Genomic DNA, 17,190 nt, shown 5'->3' with positions numbered 1-17,190 from the left:
AATCTTTTTCCTTTTTTTTTGGTAGGAGGAATAAACATGGCGTGTCTCGAAAGAAGATTGCTCAGATGTTAGACCGTTATGAATTTCAAATGTCCATCTCCATCGTGATGAATTCAGTGGAACCAACACAGAAAAGCACACAAACACCCCTTCCTCTCCAGGGGGACCAGAGGTGGGGAGGCTCTCTAGGCTCACATAGTCAAGTATCTATCACAGATGACTATTGAGAAGTTGGCTGTTCTGGCTGACATATTGACTGCTTTTGAGAACATAGTAGTGAGCCTGTCGTGACTTTCAAATAGCTTCAAATAAAACCACTCTGTTGCTCCACAAGGGTATTCCCTGCAAGTTGTTTAGATACTAAAATACAAATAAAAATTGCCTAAAATTGTATTTTAAATGTTTTTATAATCTTTTGTGATAATATTTCTGATTATTGTGACTGATAGAATGAAAAAAGAATAAGGATTTTTTTTTCTAAAACTATTTTAAACTTCTTTATCTATTTTTCAATACAGTTGAACTGCTTTTTTAATAGTTCATACTTTACATTTTTATAAAACCCAGCATTTTTGTTTCTTTACCCTAAATATACAGAAATGTCAGCATTTTATAAAATACTTTATAGTTGATTCCTTTAATTTGGCATACCAGTAAATTATGTTTCAGCTAATTCATAATGTGACAGAATTAGCCCTAAGTCATAATTAGCATTCCAACTTAGTTGAGACAGAATTTCCCAGCGAGTGTTAGACCGTGGGTATAGTAGTCACCTCATGAGTCATTTATTTACGTATGATGTCCATCTCTGTTGGGATGGATTCAGTAGGACCAACACAGAAAAGCATGTGAAGACCCCTTCCTTTCCTAGGGAGCACAGTTGGGAGGTTCTCTGTTCTCTAGGTTCACCTAATCCAGTGACAGCATCTGTCATCCTTAGACCATTCCCTACTTTCTAGTTGGATCTGTAGAAGGCCAACAGAGGCAAGTCAGGTCATATAGTTTAAAAACCTGGCAGGCAGTTCTGATAATGGTGCAGTTTAGTATTGTTGTTGTTCAATTTGATGTAATATAATTCTGATATAAAAATATTTTGGACAGTTGTTAGTGCTGGCAAAGAGCATTGTCCTGTGAGGTGTGTTTCCTCTGGCTCTAGTTCTCACTGTGAAGCCAGTTCTGTTTCTTTCACTGAGCAGCTCCCCTCCCCAGATTATATTCTTTACTTAGAATTTAAAGACTTAGCTGTAATTCATTCCCAACCTCAGGCACAGCTTTGCCTCATCTGTTCCTAGGGAGTAGTCCAGGAGAGAGACTCCCCCGACTCTTACTACAGTACCTTTGTTTCCAGTGTTGTGCAGAAAATCTTACATCTCTGCTTTATTTTCTTAAGAAAAAGCCTAGTTAATTGCAGGGTGATTTCAAGTTAATTTATCCTGATCCTGTGTATGCTTTGCATATTAATATTTTACCACTTTCAACCTTTTTCTAAATAGCCTATCTTAAATTGTGTAATTTTTGTGTGTTATTTTAAAACATTTTGCTGATTTTTTTTTTCAAGTCGTGAGACTGAGAATGTAGCATTGCAGGCAAGGTCTTTTCACTAAGCTGCTGTGACTGTGTTTCCCTGCATTGCTCTACGCTGCTCATATTTGAGTAGAGCCCAACTTATGCCATTTACCTTGTTTAGCACATGAATGTTTGTATGCGTTTGTTCATCTTTAACTAAACACACAGTAAAAATATGCTGACACATGTTCATGTGTAGGTGTAGGTATAATATGCATATATACGTATAGGTTATACATATTTTTAACATAAGATTGCTTCTTAATTTAGATGTATGTTTTCTAGTATATTATTTAGATTGGCACAGTTTGAAAGTCATACTAAAAAATTAAGCTTAGGGATAGGTAAAACAACTGTTAGATATGCTGTGTCTTTAAGAAACTTTATTTAGGACTGGAGACATGGCTCAGTGGTTAAGACCAAGTGCTCTTCCAAAGGACTCAAGTTTGATTCCCAGTACCCACATGAGGTAGCTCAAAACGCCTTGTAACTCCAGTTCCATGGAATCTCAGTACCTCTCGCCTGTCATGGACCTGTACTCATGTGCAGACTTGTCCATGCACACATGATTTAAAGGCTTCATTTCAGAGTGCTAATAATCCAGTGTGTGGTTGGTCTTTGCTTTGTTTTGGTATAGTTAGTTTGGTTTCTTGAGACAGGGTTTCTCTGTGTGGCCCTAGCTGTCCTGAACTCACTTTGTAGATCAGGCTACCCTCAAACTCAGAGATCTACCTGTCTCTGTCTCCCAAGTGCTGGCATTAAAGGTTTACAACCACCATGCCCAGCTTAATCTAGTGCTTTTTGAATAATGAGCTCTTAGTTAGCCAGCCATCTTTGACAGGATAGAGACTTGCCTTTGCAAGATACAGATTATGAATAAGTAAGTTCCTAGATTTTTTTTGACAGATTTATTTCCTTGTATTTCTGATTAATATTCAATTCAGGAGGCAAAGAAGCAGACCGATCTCTTGAGTTTGAGGCCAGCCTGGTCTTCAGAGCAAGTCTAGGACAGCTAGAGGTCCATAGTGAGACTTTGTGTCCCCCCCCCAAACAGAAAACAAAATCATTCAGAGAGCATTGATCATTTCTGTTTAATTTTTAAAATTGCTAATTCTGTTTAAAGCAGGAAAGTCAGTATTCTTTAAGACCCTTTAAAGGTAGAAAACTGGTTCAGCATTGTGACTAATTTTTTAAAAAACAAGTAACAATAATGAGTGACTGTGCAATGAAAATTATTAAAATCAACTAATCAGAGACATTGGGTGCTAAAAAGCCAATGCAAAATTTACCTATTCCTTTTCAGCATCTTTTTCTTTTATTTGAATGTAATTGAATGTTACCAAGGCCACACAGAACCCAGTAGCCATTAGTCATTGTATTTAAGATCTGTCACACGGCCTCTATTCTAATTCAGTAAGATCAAATTAGAATTACTTGGGGTTTTCTCTGGTGTTAGCCTTTGAGTAAATATGATAAACACATTTATAGTTATATTTGTTATAATTTTATTGCTAAAGCACTCAATATAAGTAAGTTGAACTTCAGTATTGCTATTCAAGTAGGTAGTTTTATTTTATTTATTTCCTTTACCACCATTAAAGAAAACACTGCTTTATGTATTTTATCTGTTTAAAAGTAATATTATGAAATAAAATAATTGGGTTTGTTGTTAAAGTGACAGTTGATTTAGGTACTTTTTTTTTTTTTTCTTTTTTTCGGAGCTGGGGACCGAACCCAGGGCCTTGCGCCTGCTAGGCAAGCGCTCTACCACTGAGCTAAATCCCCAACCCCGATTTAGGTACTTGAAGCTTGCTTATTTCTTATTTAATATAGATTATTGAACTTTCTAGTTTTATATATTGATAAATTTCAATCAAAGTGTTCATATTTTATTTACATCTTTATTACAGACTTGTCAGAAACCAATTTTCTGAGTAATGATAAGTGAAATGAGTAGTGTGTTAAATCAGATTTAGGGCATTTGGAATGTTGGAGAAATACAGTTCACAGTTACTGTCATTAGTAGTGTCCTCAACAGACGTGTTTACTTCTTAGTCCACTGGTGTGCAAATGTGTGTTTTCATGAATCCTTTAACTAAGAAGGGCTAACTTTGTAACTTTCTAATTTATACTCCATGTACAGTGATGTGTGCACTAGAGTTGTGCAGACTTTAGTTCCATTTTGATAGTAAGGTTACTCAAGAGATAATTCAGTGATGGTATAGAGGGTACATTAGATTAGTGATTTTAAAGTTGTTTTATGTATTGAACAATTTATGACTTTCCCCATTTAAATTATCAGTTATATTGTAAGTTTACTCTTGTTGGAGATGGCAGTTGTTACAGAATAACGTTGACATCTTGGGCACAGAGACATATGCCTTTAATCCCAGCACCAACAGGGAGAGGCAGACAGATAGATAGATGTCTTCGAGTTCAAGGCTAGACTGGCCAACATAACAAATTTCAATGAAACCATGTGTCAAAAAAAATTCTTGGTATAAAAAATTTTGGGGGGGTTGGGGATTTAGCTCAGTGGTAGAGCGCTTGCCTAGCAAGCACAAGGCCCTGGGTTCGGTCCTCAGCTCTAAAAAAAAAAAAAAATTTGTTTGTTTTTAAATTAAAGTACTATTAAAACAATAATTTCTTTGTATACGTGCCAAATTTTTTTTCTTTAGACTGTCCTCAGGGGAGCAAGGAGTTGTCTGTTGAAATAGATTGTATAAGGGCCATTAGTGATTATTCCAATTTTGTTCTTTTTTTTAAAAAGGAATATTTAGGTTGATTTCAATTTAGTTGATTCACATTGTCTTGTTTTTGTTTATACATAATGTTGTTCCTGTATGTATATGTGTGTGTGTGTGTATGTATATATGTATGTATGTATGTGTGTGTGTATGTGTGTGTCTACCATGAATGCAGTACCCTAGGATGTCAGAAGGCATTGGATTCCCCTGGAAGCAGAATTATAGATGGTTGTAAGCTGCCAGGTGGGTGCTGAGAACTGAACCTGGTCGTCTTCACCACTGAGTTATTTCTCTGTCTTCCAAATTATCAACTGTTTTAAGCCTAAAGAATTCTCACCATTTTGTGCTTTTTAAATTTCAGAGGAAACATTGAATGGTATAGTAGTATTGATTTAGTGCAGTTAAACTTGGAAGACTTGTGGAAGAATGATTATAGTGTCAGTATCTAGATTATAACGAATAGACTGTATATAAACAATGATTTAGAACAACCTTGTGAATTCTTAACACATTGTCACTTTCGGGTTTCATACAGGAAAAAGGATGTTGTGCCACAAATAACTCTTCGAGTTTTGTGCATGTTTAATTGTGCCAGTGTGTGTTTGCATGCATACACGTGTGTTGGAAGAATTGGTTCTCCCATCATGTGAGTGAGGGTCTAGGCTCAAACTCAGGTAGTTGAGGTGACAAATGTTTTTACCCACTGAGCCATTCTTAGACCCACAAGATAATTCTTGGGGGAAAGATCATCAGATCATCAACAGTAAAGAGAATGATTCTTACCATTTTTATAAAAAAAAAAAAAGTGTGGTTCCATATAACCCACAATTGGCTTCAAACTCACCGCATGGCTGAGGGGGACCTTAAACTCCGGATCTTCCCAGCCGCCATCTCCCAAGTGCTGAGATTATAGGAAGCACCACCATTCTTCCTTGAATTGGGAAGTTTTAATTGATCTTTTTTCGATATTTAATAGAAGCTTTAGTTATTTGTATTAGGAATAATCTATTTTTCTTCAAAGATTTATTAGTAACCCTGTCACATTTCAGGTGTTGTATTGCAATGATGATATACATTCTACACCTCTCAGCATGTGATTCGTTAACGTCAGTAAGCTGTGTTAATAACAGTGTTTTTGTAGCTCAGACACAGCCATGGTGTAAGCACTAGCCTCAGAATTACAGACAGAATCACATTGCCTAGCATTACACTTGTTTGGTGGGAACTGAAGACTGGACAAGACTGGACTTTGTGTTGAGGGTGATAGCCTAGCTCTTTTTTTTTTTTTTTTTTTTTTTCAAGACAGGGCTTCTCTTTGTGGCCCTGGCTATCCTGGAACTCACCCTGTAGACCAGGCTGGCTTAGAACTCACAGAAATCCACCTGCTTCCGCTTCCCAATTGCTGGGATTAAAGGCCACATCTAGCTCTTAGTAATTCTTGTTCACTTTTTACAAAGTTTGAACACCTTTTGTAAATGAATGGGAAACTGAGAAAGAAGCCCCTGGGTTGTTGGCCTCTTGGTTGTATTTGTGGTTAAACTTGTGTTTACATTTACTAGAGTTCACTAAAAGATTGGGGTTTGTTCGGGGGTTGCTCATTGTGTTCTAGTCTTGGTTGTCTTTTCATATGTGAATCCTAAACGTTACCTTTAGGCTAATGAGTTCACCTCCGTTAGCTGGTGTTACACCGCCTCCTGTTGGAGCTCTGACCTGGCTTTGCTTTGTTTTTATATACATCAAACTGAAAGACTATTTGTTTAGGAAGGGCTTGTAGATTTTCTCTTATAGTTTTAGAAGTCATGTTTCTTTTCTTCCATAGTCTTTTCCTGTATGTGCTTTCCTTCTGTTTTCTGCTTCCTGTGGCCCCATGGCATTCTTAGTGAGGATGGTGGGTAAGTGCCTAGCAAAACTATGTAACTGATTTTTCCTTCCTGTGAGCCACTGAACCCAGCGTCTGCATGGACTTCCCCTGCCGCCCGCCACAGCAGGTCAGCACTTACTCTCTTGACCCTGTGGGTTAGTACAGTTTTGAAACAAAAAAGGCTTATTTGAAAGGTTTATTTTAAGACTCTATCATTGTGGTACTCGTTGATTGAGATTCTCCTAAACATGGTGTAATAATTTGATGTATAGCTTTTAGGAGGAAGTGTTTGGCACCGAATTGTGATGGAGGTTCAGTTGCTGGGTTACAGCTGAAGACTGATGCACAGATCGTTGTTAGAGTCAAGCCTCACTCAGTGGTGCTGTTGCAGCACGAGTTGTCTGACTGACACTTGTGTAAATGACTTCCGTCAGCTAATGCCTGCAGTTGTTAGTCATAGTGCTAGTGCAGGCTTTTAGAAAAAGAAACATCATTTAAGTCGAACAATTTGTCCTATGTATATTTCTCTAGTGAGGGATGGAAAACTTTAAATCTAGAGAGGACTGTATCTTTATCTTTAACCACACAGCCTGCTTTTTATTTAGATTAAATCTGTAGTACTTACTCGGTTTTTGAAAGTCAATACTGAAAGAGGAGAAATTAATAACAATGTTGTTTTTTTGTTGTTGTTGTTTTTTTTTTTCTTTTCTATTTTTCGGAGCTGGGGACCGAACCCAGGGCCTTGCGTTTGCTAGGCAAGCACTCTACCACTGAGCTAAATCCCCAACCCAATAACAATGTTTAAGTGCTTTACACAAATTATATATTGATAAAAATGTTAATATTTGCTGTTGTGTTTTTAATGCTTGACATTTATTTTAAAATTTTCTCATTTTAATTCACATTCGAAGTGTGTAGTATTCAATAAATGGATTATTAAATTGCACAAATTGGGTTTTTTAGTAATGCTTAATTTTCAGACAGCATTCCCTAAAATAGGTAAACATTATTTATGCATGGTCTCATTTCTTTTTCTGTTTTGCCTGCTTATTATCTTAGCTGTATTAGCTGTAAGTGTTGTGGAAACTGCATCTGTTTTCCTTTTTTGATGCTTTAAATTAATTTTCAAAAATTAAAGAGTAGAGGAAGCAATTTTTTAAGTTCGCTTTATAAATAACATGGAATTAAATACGTTTTATAAGGAAAATGTTTATGCACTGGAGAGTTGAGTATTTGACTTTGTTTTTACTAAAATAAATTAATGAATTAGGCTTGACTTTTGTTTCTTAATTGCTTAAGAGTCGGGGTTCAGGATATAGCTCAGTGGTAGAGTGCTTGCCTAGCAAGTGCAAGGCCCTGGGTTCGGTCCTCAGCTCTGAAAAAAAAAATTGCTTAAGAGTAGTTTGTGGTAGTATCATTTATTGATGACAATTTAGATTTTGCTCTAAGTAGAAAGGCTAAATGAAAGTTATGACTGGGTTATGGTAACTTTGAACTCATGAACTGGAAAGCAGTAGATGTACTATTCTTGGAAAATAGTAAATTATAACACTGGCTACAGTTCCAGTTTGCAGTGTTTTATTTATAATTCTGTCAAATACAAGCATAGAAAATGGGCTAACATTTTTTTTTTTTTGGTTCTTTTTTTTCGGAGCTGGGGACCGAACCCAGGGCCTTGCGCTTCCTAGGTAAGCGCTCTACCACTGAGCTAAATCCCCAGCCCCACATTTTTAAATAATTAAGAATAAGAGAAATGATATCCTTAAGATTCTAAGGAACAATAGTTGAAAATGGTATCCCATGACCTCCTTACCATTTGCCATTTAAAAACCAGGAGAGGCCAGAATGAAACAATAAGAAAGATTGTCATGTCATACCGTCTTCAGAATTTCAGTGCCGTGGAAGCTTGGGTCTTGTTTCTTTCATGTTTGTGGTATCTGTACAGGTTTACTCTTTTTTTAACCGAAGTCCATGGGCATGGTTAAGTATGACACTGGGCCCTGGGCTTCTCCCTGAAACAATCAGATATAACTACACGGTGTATACCAGAGCCCCTTTCTCCAGATTGACGTTATCAGGAGACTTTAGAGATGATCATGAGCTATGATCAAGTCTGTTAATACTTTTGGTTACTTTTTTAGGTCATTTATAGTTATCAGCACTTCCCTAGACAAATCTGAAAAGAAAAAGTCCAGATAGTTGTTATCCTGATCTTAAGTGATCCACTAGAATGTTCATGAGCTTTTTCTAAAGTCCTCAAAAGGAGTGGGGCGTCTGATCCTCAGTATACATTTCAAAACAGAAAATCTCTCCACAGCTGGGAGCTTAGCTCCTACCTGGGTCCTCTCTGTGAAGCAGTCAGGAAGGAGCATTGGTGGGTGCAAGACTTGGTCTTTAGAGACATTAAGGTTGCTTCTAGAGTGATGTTTACCTGCCTTTTAAGCTACTCTGAAGCCAGAAGCAGCAGGCCTCTGGTGAATTGACACGTGTTTATTAACAGCGGAAGGGGTAGGGGTGGTTAGGCAAAGGGTTAATTACTGGGGCATCTTTCTCTCTTGCCCAGGCGCCTTGCTTCTTGCATGCCAGTCAGGAAGGAGTCGTAGAACAGTAAACTTGTATTGAACCAGGAGGAGACAGTCAGCTCACAGAGGCAAGAATTTTTACATATACAAGCAAATATGCATAAACACACACATTCATATACTCATTCATGTACACACATTCATGTACCTCATACACTGTTGTGGGGCCCAGCTACTTATTTCATATTCATACATGAGCGCGTGCACACATATGCATGTGGAGCAAAAGCATCTGTGTAGAAAGAACTCATTCTGGATGAAAATTAGGCTTTCAACCTTTATTGCATAGAGGAAAAAGGCGTCTACCCTTTTATTGCTAAGTGAATTAAACCCGAATCTGTAAGAAAAAAAAAAGATATTTCCTCTTCAGTAAGACTAAGCTTGCCTTGCTGTTAAGAAGACTGCTCTGCCCCGTAGTGAAGAGAGGCTGATCTTTCCACGCTCTGCATTCTTCCTTCGCCTCTTTCTGCATTCTGTGCACTCCTCTCTTTCTTCTAATTCCGCTCTCCTGCCTCCTGATGCCATATTTTCTAGTTTGTTTGTTTGTATGTTTTTGTACCTATTTTAGAATAGATCACATTGTATCTATCTCAAAGCTCACCACAAATTTAAACAAATTCAAATCATAAGTTGAATAGGAGTTTACAACAGAAATGTGTACATGTGTTTTCATTAAGTCTAGTTATTTAACTAGATATACATCTTCTGTCCCTAGCTCCATAAGTTCATTGAAAGTTAAAAACTCTAATTCTCATATCTAAGTTAACAATAAGATTTTGATAGATAAGCCCAGTTGATCTTTTATCTTCTGTCCTGAACCCACATCATTCCTTCCTTTATGACCCGTGGTTAATTGTTTTACAGCTCTGTAGAGTGTATTCTAAGTGGTAAATGCCTGCTTTCTATCTCAGACACAGTTAACTCATGGTTCCTGAAGACTGGCAGGGATTTTTGTTTTTTGTTTTTCATGTCAGAGAGAGCTCTAGTTGCAGCCCTGATGATAAAGTACTTAGTAGTTACTAGAAGAATCTTAAGAATTCTTATAGAGTCATCATTAGGACTTAAGAAATAATTAGTATATCATCACCATAAGACAGAACATCTTTGACGATCTGCCGAAAACCTGCCCAGTAGTGGTATGGTAGGCTATTGCCCAGGGGTTATTATATTAATTTTATAAGGACAGAAAAGGTTTATCAGCTGCAGGAATCTAATCCTGAGATTTGTCCCTTGGGCATTGCCTCTAAAGGTTCATTCATAGTAGTTCAAGGTGAAATGTGTCTGGAAGATCACCTGCTAGCCTCTCCTAGATGGCTCCTGACACTCCCCCTCCTCCCCCCGTTCCTTTCCAAGAACATGATGAACTTTGAACATATATTTTATGACAGTGAAGATTAGTATTTGCAGTGCATCTGTCTACATAATTTTTAAAAGATTTATTTATTTATTTTATGTACAGCATTCTGCCTGCATGTGTGGCTGCAGGCCAGAAGAGGGCACCAGATCTCATTACAGATGGTTGTGAGCCACCATGTGGTTGCTGGGAATTGAACTCATGACCTCTGGAAGAGCAGTCAGTGCTCTTAACCACTGAGCCATCTCTCCAGTCCATAATTTTTAAAACATGTATTAATCAGTTTATTATTTAACTGATTCAAGCTAATCCCAACTTTTTATTGTCTTAGGAAACTTCAAAATGTTCCTGGGTTGTGATTTTTAGTAAGAAAAGAACAATTTATTATTAAATGAGTCATGCAGTGTGAGCCCACATTTATCCTATCTACACTCCATTTCGTTAGAGGCTCTGATGGTTTGTATATGCTTGGGCACTATTAGGAGATGTGGCCTTGTTGGAGTGGGTGTCTCAGTGTGGGCATGGGCTTTAAGACCCTTGTCCTAGATGCCTGGGAGCCAGTCTTGTATTAGAGGCCTGCAGATGAAGATGTAGACCTCAGCTTCTCCAGCCGTCTGTTTGGACACTCCCATGCTCCCGCCTTGATGACAGTCTGAACCTGTAAGCCAGCCCCGATTAAATGGTGTTCTAAGAGTTACCTGGTCATAATGTTGGTTCACAGCAGTGAAGCCCTAAGATGAAGGCTAGTGGCTCTATCTCTCACTTGTCTGGAATCTCAGTTTATATCACCAGGTCTTTCTTCTTTTTCTGACTGCAACCCCATCCTTGTTCCTGAGATTTTTGCTTCAGCATTTAAACACATTCAAGCCTCTGTTAAACATTTTTTTTGGGGAGGGGGGGCAAGATTCACTGAATTTTAAACCTCATAAACAATCTGTACTTAATGTCTTATTTCCTCATTTGTTATTGATTATAGTCAACCAATTCCCACTCTCTCATTTTACTTAACATGGAAATCTCAAGAATGTTCATTTATATTGATGTGCATTATTCATTGCTTATCTTTGGCTATTTTGTAGCATTTGAGTTTTGAATCTTTTCATTAAGATATTTAGCATTGTCCAACAGCGCTGGCACATGCCTTTAATCCCAGCACTCAGGAGGCAGAGGCAGACAAGATCTCTTAGTTTGAGGCCAGCATGATCTACAGATCCAATTTCAGGGTAGCCAGGACTACACAGAGAAACCCAACAAAACAAAACAAAAAAACAAGGAAACAACAATATGCTTAGCCTTAGCTGGCCTGACTCACTGGGTAGAGCACTTCCTGCCCAGGCCAAGGACTTCAGTTCAATTTCCAGGACCTGTCTAAAGGTAGAAAGAAAACCACCTCTGCTAAGTTGTTCTCTAGTCTCCATATATGTGCTTTGGCACACCCACCCCACCTCCGTTATAACACATGCCAGGAGCAGTTAAAAGTCTTCGTACTCATCTAGAAGGGCAGGATTTGGTTCCCAGTTCCCACATCAGGTGCCTCAACCACTTCTCCGGCTCCAGGGAGCTGCACTTCCTCTTATGGTCTTGATGAGTTGACGTCCAGTCACACATACATAAGAAGTAAATAATGCTTGGCAGATACTTTATGCTTCTTTGACATTGTGTCCCTATCTCTGGCTGTGTTTCTTGAAAGACTTCTTTGCTGCCTTCTATTCCTCTTAACTCTTTAATTTTCAAATTCCTTACATTTCAGTTATAGACAGTTTCCTATTCTTGTCCTTTCCAGTGACCTCATTATTTCTCATTTGCATGTAGTAGTCATGGCCCCTCCTCCCCACTGCTACCCCATAATTTTTATCTACACAGCAACTAGTTTAGTCTAAATTAAGACCTTGGAACTGTGACTCAGTAGTAATATATATATGTATATTTATACACATTAATTAAAATTCTCCTTTAATTCTACATAGTAGGTTCTTTGCATTTTCTTCTGGACCTCGTTTATAGCCCTCCTTATTTACATTATTGCTCTCCATCTTTACTGTCCTTACCTTCCTTGACCCAATCCACTGTTCTGTTGTCAATACTACTGGATTAGGTATTATTTAGTTTGTCACTATGCATCTGAGGCTGGCCTAGAACTTACTATGTAAAACAGGCTGGCCAGGAACCTACAGAGATCTGCCTGTTTCTGCCTCTGAAGTGCTGGGGATCAAGACATGTCCCACCCACCATTCCCTGCTAGAGTTTGTTTGGTTCATAGCTGCAGCCACAAAAGCCTAAACCAGTGTTTGTCATTCTGTAGGAGTGAATAGTAATGACCCCAAGTGTATTTCCTATATCTCTGTTTCTCTTTTCAGCTCTAGTTTGTTCTGAATAATCAGACTTCTGTTTTCGATCCTGAAAGGCTTGAAAATAATAATAAACCTGTGGTCTCTCCAGATCCAGGTCTTCAAAATTTTCTGGAATGTGTAGATGTATTTACCTTCCCATTGGGTTTTGCAAATGGAGAACTTGAAACCTGATACTTTTCATTTTCTTTGTTAGTGGGGGTGGTATGTTTCTTTTTTGCTTTGGTTGGTTTGGTTTTTGGTTTTTCAAGCCATGGTGTTTCGGTATAGACTGTCCTGGACCAAGATGGCCTCAAACTCAGAGATCCAACAGCCCCAAGCAGGTGACTTTTTTTTTTTTTTTTTTTCTTTTTTGGTGGCTTTTCTGAGACAAAGATTTTTTTCGTGTGATATCCCTGGCTGCCCTGGCACTCACTTTGTAGTCCAGGCTGGACTTGAATTTACAGAGATCCACCTGCCTCTGCCTCATTGCTGGAATGCTGGGATTAAAGGCTGCACCACCACCCAGCTTGTTTTCAATCCATCAAAGGGGATTTGTGAATTTTCCACCTAAAATACTTCTTGAATGTGAGTTTTTAACAGCCAACATTTAACAGGTTTTCATACAAGGAGTGCTCTTATTCCCTGTATTCAGGCAAAACAGTATCACTAACCCTGTGTCTCTTCCCTCCAGTAATCTTTTCAGAATGAAAACATCGTGGCCAGGGAGTGGTGTCCTTTAATCCCAGTGCTCAGGAGCCAGAGGCAGGTGAATCTCTGAGTTTGAGGCCAGCCTGATCTACTTAGTTCTAGAACAGCCAGGGCGACACAGAGAAGCCCTATCTCAGAAAAGCATAATTATGTTTAAAGCCTCAGTTGTTTCCCTATTGTTCTTAGGACAAAGTCTGGTAACCGTGATGTGGTAATTAATATGCTGGATTACATCATCCCTCTTTCTCACCCAGCTGCAGACCTGTGTCTTGTCTTTTTTGCTTTACTGTCCTTGAATGCACTGACTTATCTCCTCTTTCTGGAAGTTTCTGCACATGTTTTGCTTCCATACTCTTCCTGTCTGCACATTCTAGGACTTCAGTATATTGTTATATATTCCTTCGTTCCTTCCTTCACTTGCCTGTGACCCGTACCACTGAACCGCCATCTCTGTGAGTTAAGGATTATATCTTTTTTGCCCCTCCATTGCATGATCAGCTAGCATGTTGGCTGCAAAAAGTGTTACTCAGTTTTTAGATAAGTGAACATAGTTCCAACTTATTCCAACTTGTTTGAGGCTGAACTGTGATTTCCTAATGCATACATTGAAATTCTAACCTCTAGTACTCAGAACATGCCTACATTTGTAGATATAGTACAATGTAAGTACCTGAGACCACATCCTTCAAGGACAAGAAGCAGTTGATTCACAGACTTAGTCCAAGAACTGAAGGTATGAGGACACCAGAGGACACCAGGTAGGGCATTACAAGCAAGAGCAGTATGTGCTCTCACCAGCCCCCAAATTATGTTTTGTAGAAAATACCTGCACTCATAAGTGATGAGTTTGGATATTTAGCTAGAACGTTTTGGTTTCACTGCACTGTGATACAGTATATGCATGTGTGCACATGCTTGTGCATGGCAGGCAGGAGGAAAGGTCAGGAACGACTCGGGGAGAGTCAGTTCTCTCCTTGTTTTGTGAGCTGACAATGCAATGACTGTGATGTGGTTAAGGGGAGGTTTTGGTTGTAGACATGAAAGAGAAAAGCCAGAAGCATCTGGAAGAGTCCAGAGCAGAGAAACATGTAGACTGACCATGACCAGCAGACTGCACATGAACATCAGGGAATAGAGAAAACGTCGTGAAAATAGTGTAGCTGTAAGAATGAGTAGCTGGGGGGTTGGGGATTTAGCTCAGTGGTAGAGCGATTGCCTAGCAAGCGCAAGGCCCTGGGTTCAGTCCTCAGCTAAGGAGAAAAAAAAAAAAAAAAAGAGTAGCTGGAGGAGAGAAGGCCTATGACCTGGAGGGAGCTGAGGGCAGAGGAAGTTGTGAGAAGGGCTAGAAAGCTAGAATGACTTGGAAATTTGTAACAGGCACCGAGGAACCCTGGAGGTCAGCGTTTCAGGTTCTGTTGGTCTTTGATTTTTATTTATTTATTTATTTATTTATTTATTTATTTTATTTTTTTTTTAAGACGGGTTCTCTGGATTCTTGGCTGGCCTTGAACTGAGAGCTCTGCCTCCTGTGAGCTGGGATTAAAGGGCATGCCTCATTGTGTGGCTCAGCAGGAACTTGATATGCAAATAGGCACCATTGGTTGCCATTTGTCCCAGAGACCAGTTTTCCAAGTTCCTGAGGAGTGCCAGCTTTTATCTAGCCTGCGGAGACTGTAGTCCACTTTGAGATCATCTCTGGATATTGGACAGCCTTTTGAAATCTAGGGAGTTGGAATCTCCTTTGGACCTGATACTTGCACCATATGAGATCAAGGTATCAAATTCAGGTTGTCAGGTCCATAGCAGACACCCTTACCTGCTAAGTCATCTTGCCAGCTCCTAAAGCTGACAGTTCTAAGGAAAAAGTGGTGTGGCCTGATGTCCTTTGTGGCTTACAGTAAAATGTGATAGAGGAAAGTTGAGGAATGACTTATTAAGCCCAGAAGAACTAAAACTTGAAAATTTAGAAAAACGCTCAGGCCATATTGAGAAGTTACAAGTAATGATCTGGAAAGGGTGTATCTTGACAGCTATGTGAGCAGCAAGTAGTGAAAGCCAGAGCAGAGAAGGGCTTCAGCCAGAGGTCAGGGATTCCAACATGGGTGTCTAGAGGGCTGGCTCCTTGTGCCTCTGTGTTATCTTCAACAAAACACAGGTCAGAACACTGGCTTCAAACCAAGACCTCTTTACATGTTTATATTACCATTTACATTACTATTCATAACCTAGCGAAAGTTACAGCAATGAAGTAGCAACAAAAATAATTTTATGATTGAGGACCATCAAAATATCAAGAATTGTATTAAAGGGTCACAGCATAAGGAAGGTTAAGAACACTGATCCAGAAGATCTAAATAGGGCCACTGTTAGCACAGGAGCAGAGGAGTCAGGTCCTTACTATAAGGCACCCCTTAGTGTGGCAGAGGTATGTTCTTACCCTGGGCCTAAAAGGCAGAATTCCCACTCATATTAAGCTAAATAATGCAGTATGGAACCTAGAAAGAATTTTCTTCCTTTTAAACAATTACTCAGTAGCCTAGACTAGCTTCAGACTTACAGCTTCAGTCTCAAATCATAGGATTATAGGTCTTACTATATCTTGCTCAAAGGGATTTGTGAGAATTAATCTAAGGGCTGGGTGTGGACTCAATTTGGTATCCTTGCCTAGGGGCTGGAGAGATGGCTCAGCACTTCAGTGCACTGACTGCTCTCCCAGAGGTCCTGAGTTCAATTCCCAGCAACCACATGGTGGCTCACAACCATCTGTAATGGGATCCAATGCCCTCTTCTGATGTCTCTGAAGACAGCTACAGTGTACTTATATAATAAATAAATCTTTTTAAAAAATTATATATAAAAAAAGAGTGCTTGCCTAACATAAGCAAGGCTCTAAGGTTCAGTCCCCAGTTGGTGTGGTAGAAGATGTAACTACACCGTTCAAGAGGCGGAGGGAGGAGGATCAAAAAGTCAAGGTCAGTCAGCTACACAGCCTGAACCACAAAGACCCTGTCTGAAAACCATCACTGCCAATAAAAACAGTAATGGCATTTACCTTGCCAGATTGCAGGACTTAACTATGTGGCCTACCGTATTCTGATTTCTTGCTTTTGGGAGGGGGGTGTCTCGTGTTTATCTCGCCTTTGGAATTTTGAAAGAGATAACTTTTCTGGCTTCACAGGCTCATAGCTGAGGAGAATTCTGCATTAGAATAAATCATGAGGGGTTGGGGGTTTAGCTCAGTGGTAGAGCGCTTGCCTAGGAAGCGGAAGGCTCTGGGTTCGGTCCCCAGCTCCGGAAAAAAAAAAAAAAAAGAAAAAAAAAAAAAGGGGAAGAATAAATCATGAGTCCTGCCATACCTGATTTTAAAGGCACTTAGATGAGATTTTGGATGTAAGAGTTGAGAAAATGGGTTAAATTTGGGAGGCTACTGCAGAAAGAGTCCTTTGCCAGTGTTGTACACTAGAGTATGTCCAACTCACATTTGTGTATGAGGTCATAATCCCTGTACTTAGAATATGATCGCAGGTGGGCAGCCTTTGATGAGGTAATAAATCAGAAGTTCTCACTGGCCTGGAACTCACCGGTTAGGCTAGGCTGGCTTAGCAGTGGGCTCTCGGAACCTACATCCCTCTCTGCAGCCCTGCAATTGCAAGTGTATGCCATCACTTAGTTCCTGTGGGTTTGTGTTTGTGAAGCATCTGAGTCATCGTGCTAGCCCTGACTTTTTTAGGCTTCTGAGAAACTGAACACAATGACCAATGAGTACAATGTGTGTGTGCGAGTGGTGGGACCAGAAAAGTAAGGTCAAGTTATTCCATCTGCCGCCATCTTTGAAAGTTGACCGATTTAACCCAGCAGTAGCCCTAAGTGTTCTAGAGAAAGGGAAGTCTTACTTCCAATAAATATTAAAAAACAATGGCCAGGGGTTGGGGATTGAGCTCAGTGGTAGAGCGCTTGGCTAGGAAGCACAAGGTCCTGGGTTCGGTCCCCAGCTCCGGAAAAAAAAAAAAAAGAAAAAAAAAATGGCCAGCAAGATGACCTA

General features: G+C 39.3%; 1 protein-coding gene across 11 annotated transcripts in view; it reads left to right on the top strand.

Moving 5' to 3' along the window:
- N4bp2l2 (NEDD4 binding protein 2-like 2) overlaps window positions 1–17,190 on the top strand; it is a 65,061-nt gene that overhangs the window by 23,239 nt on the left and 24,632 nt on the right. For 6 of the 11 annotated variants that reach the window (XM_063271111.1, XM_063271110.1, XM_039089151.2 and 3 more), the window contains one exon: window positions 26–172. In XM_063271111.1, coding sequence (XP_063127181.1) covers window positions 26–172 — 147 coding nt within the window. Of the gene's footprint in view, window positions 1–25; window positions 401–17,190 lie in introns of those variants that run through there. The other 5 variants (XM_063271113.1, XM_063271112.1, XM_039089150.2 and 2 more) reach the window with 2 other exon arrangements.

This window comes from Rattus norvegicus, chromosome 12, assembly GCF_036323735.1.
Source record: "Rattus norvegicus strain BN/NHsdMcwi chromosome 12, GRCr8, whole genome shotgun sequence".
NCBI classification, from domain to species: Eukaryota; Metazoa; Chordata; class Mammalia; order Rodentia; family Muridae; genus Rattus; species Rattus norvegicus.
This window is presented reverse-complemented; position numbering and strand designations above follow the sequence as displayed.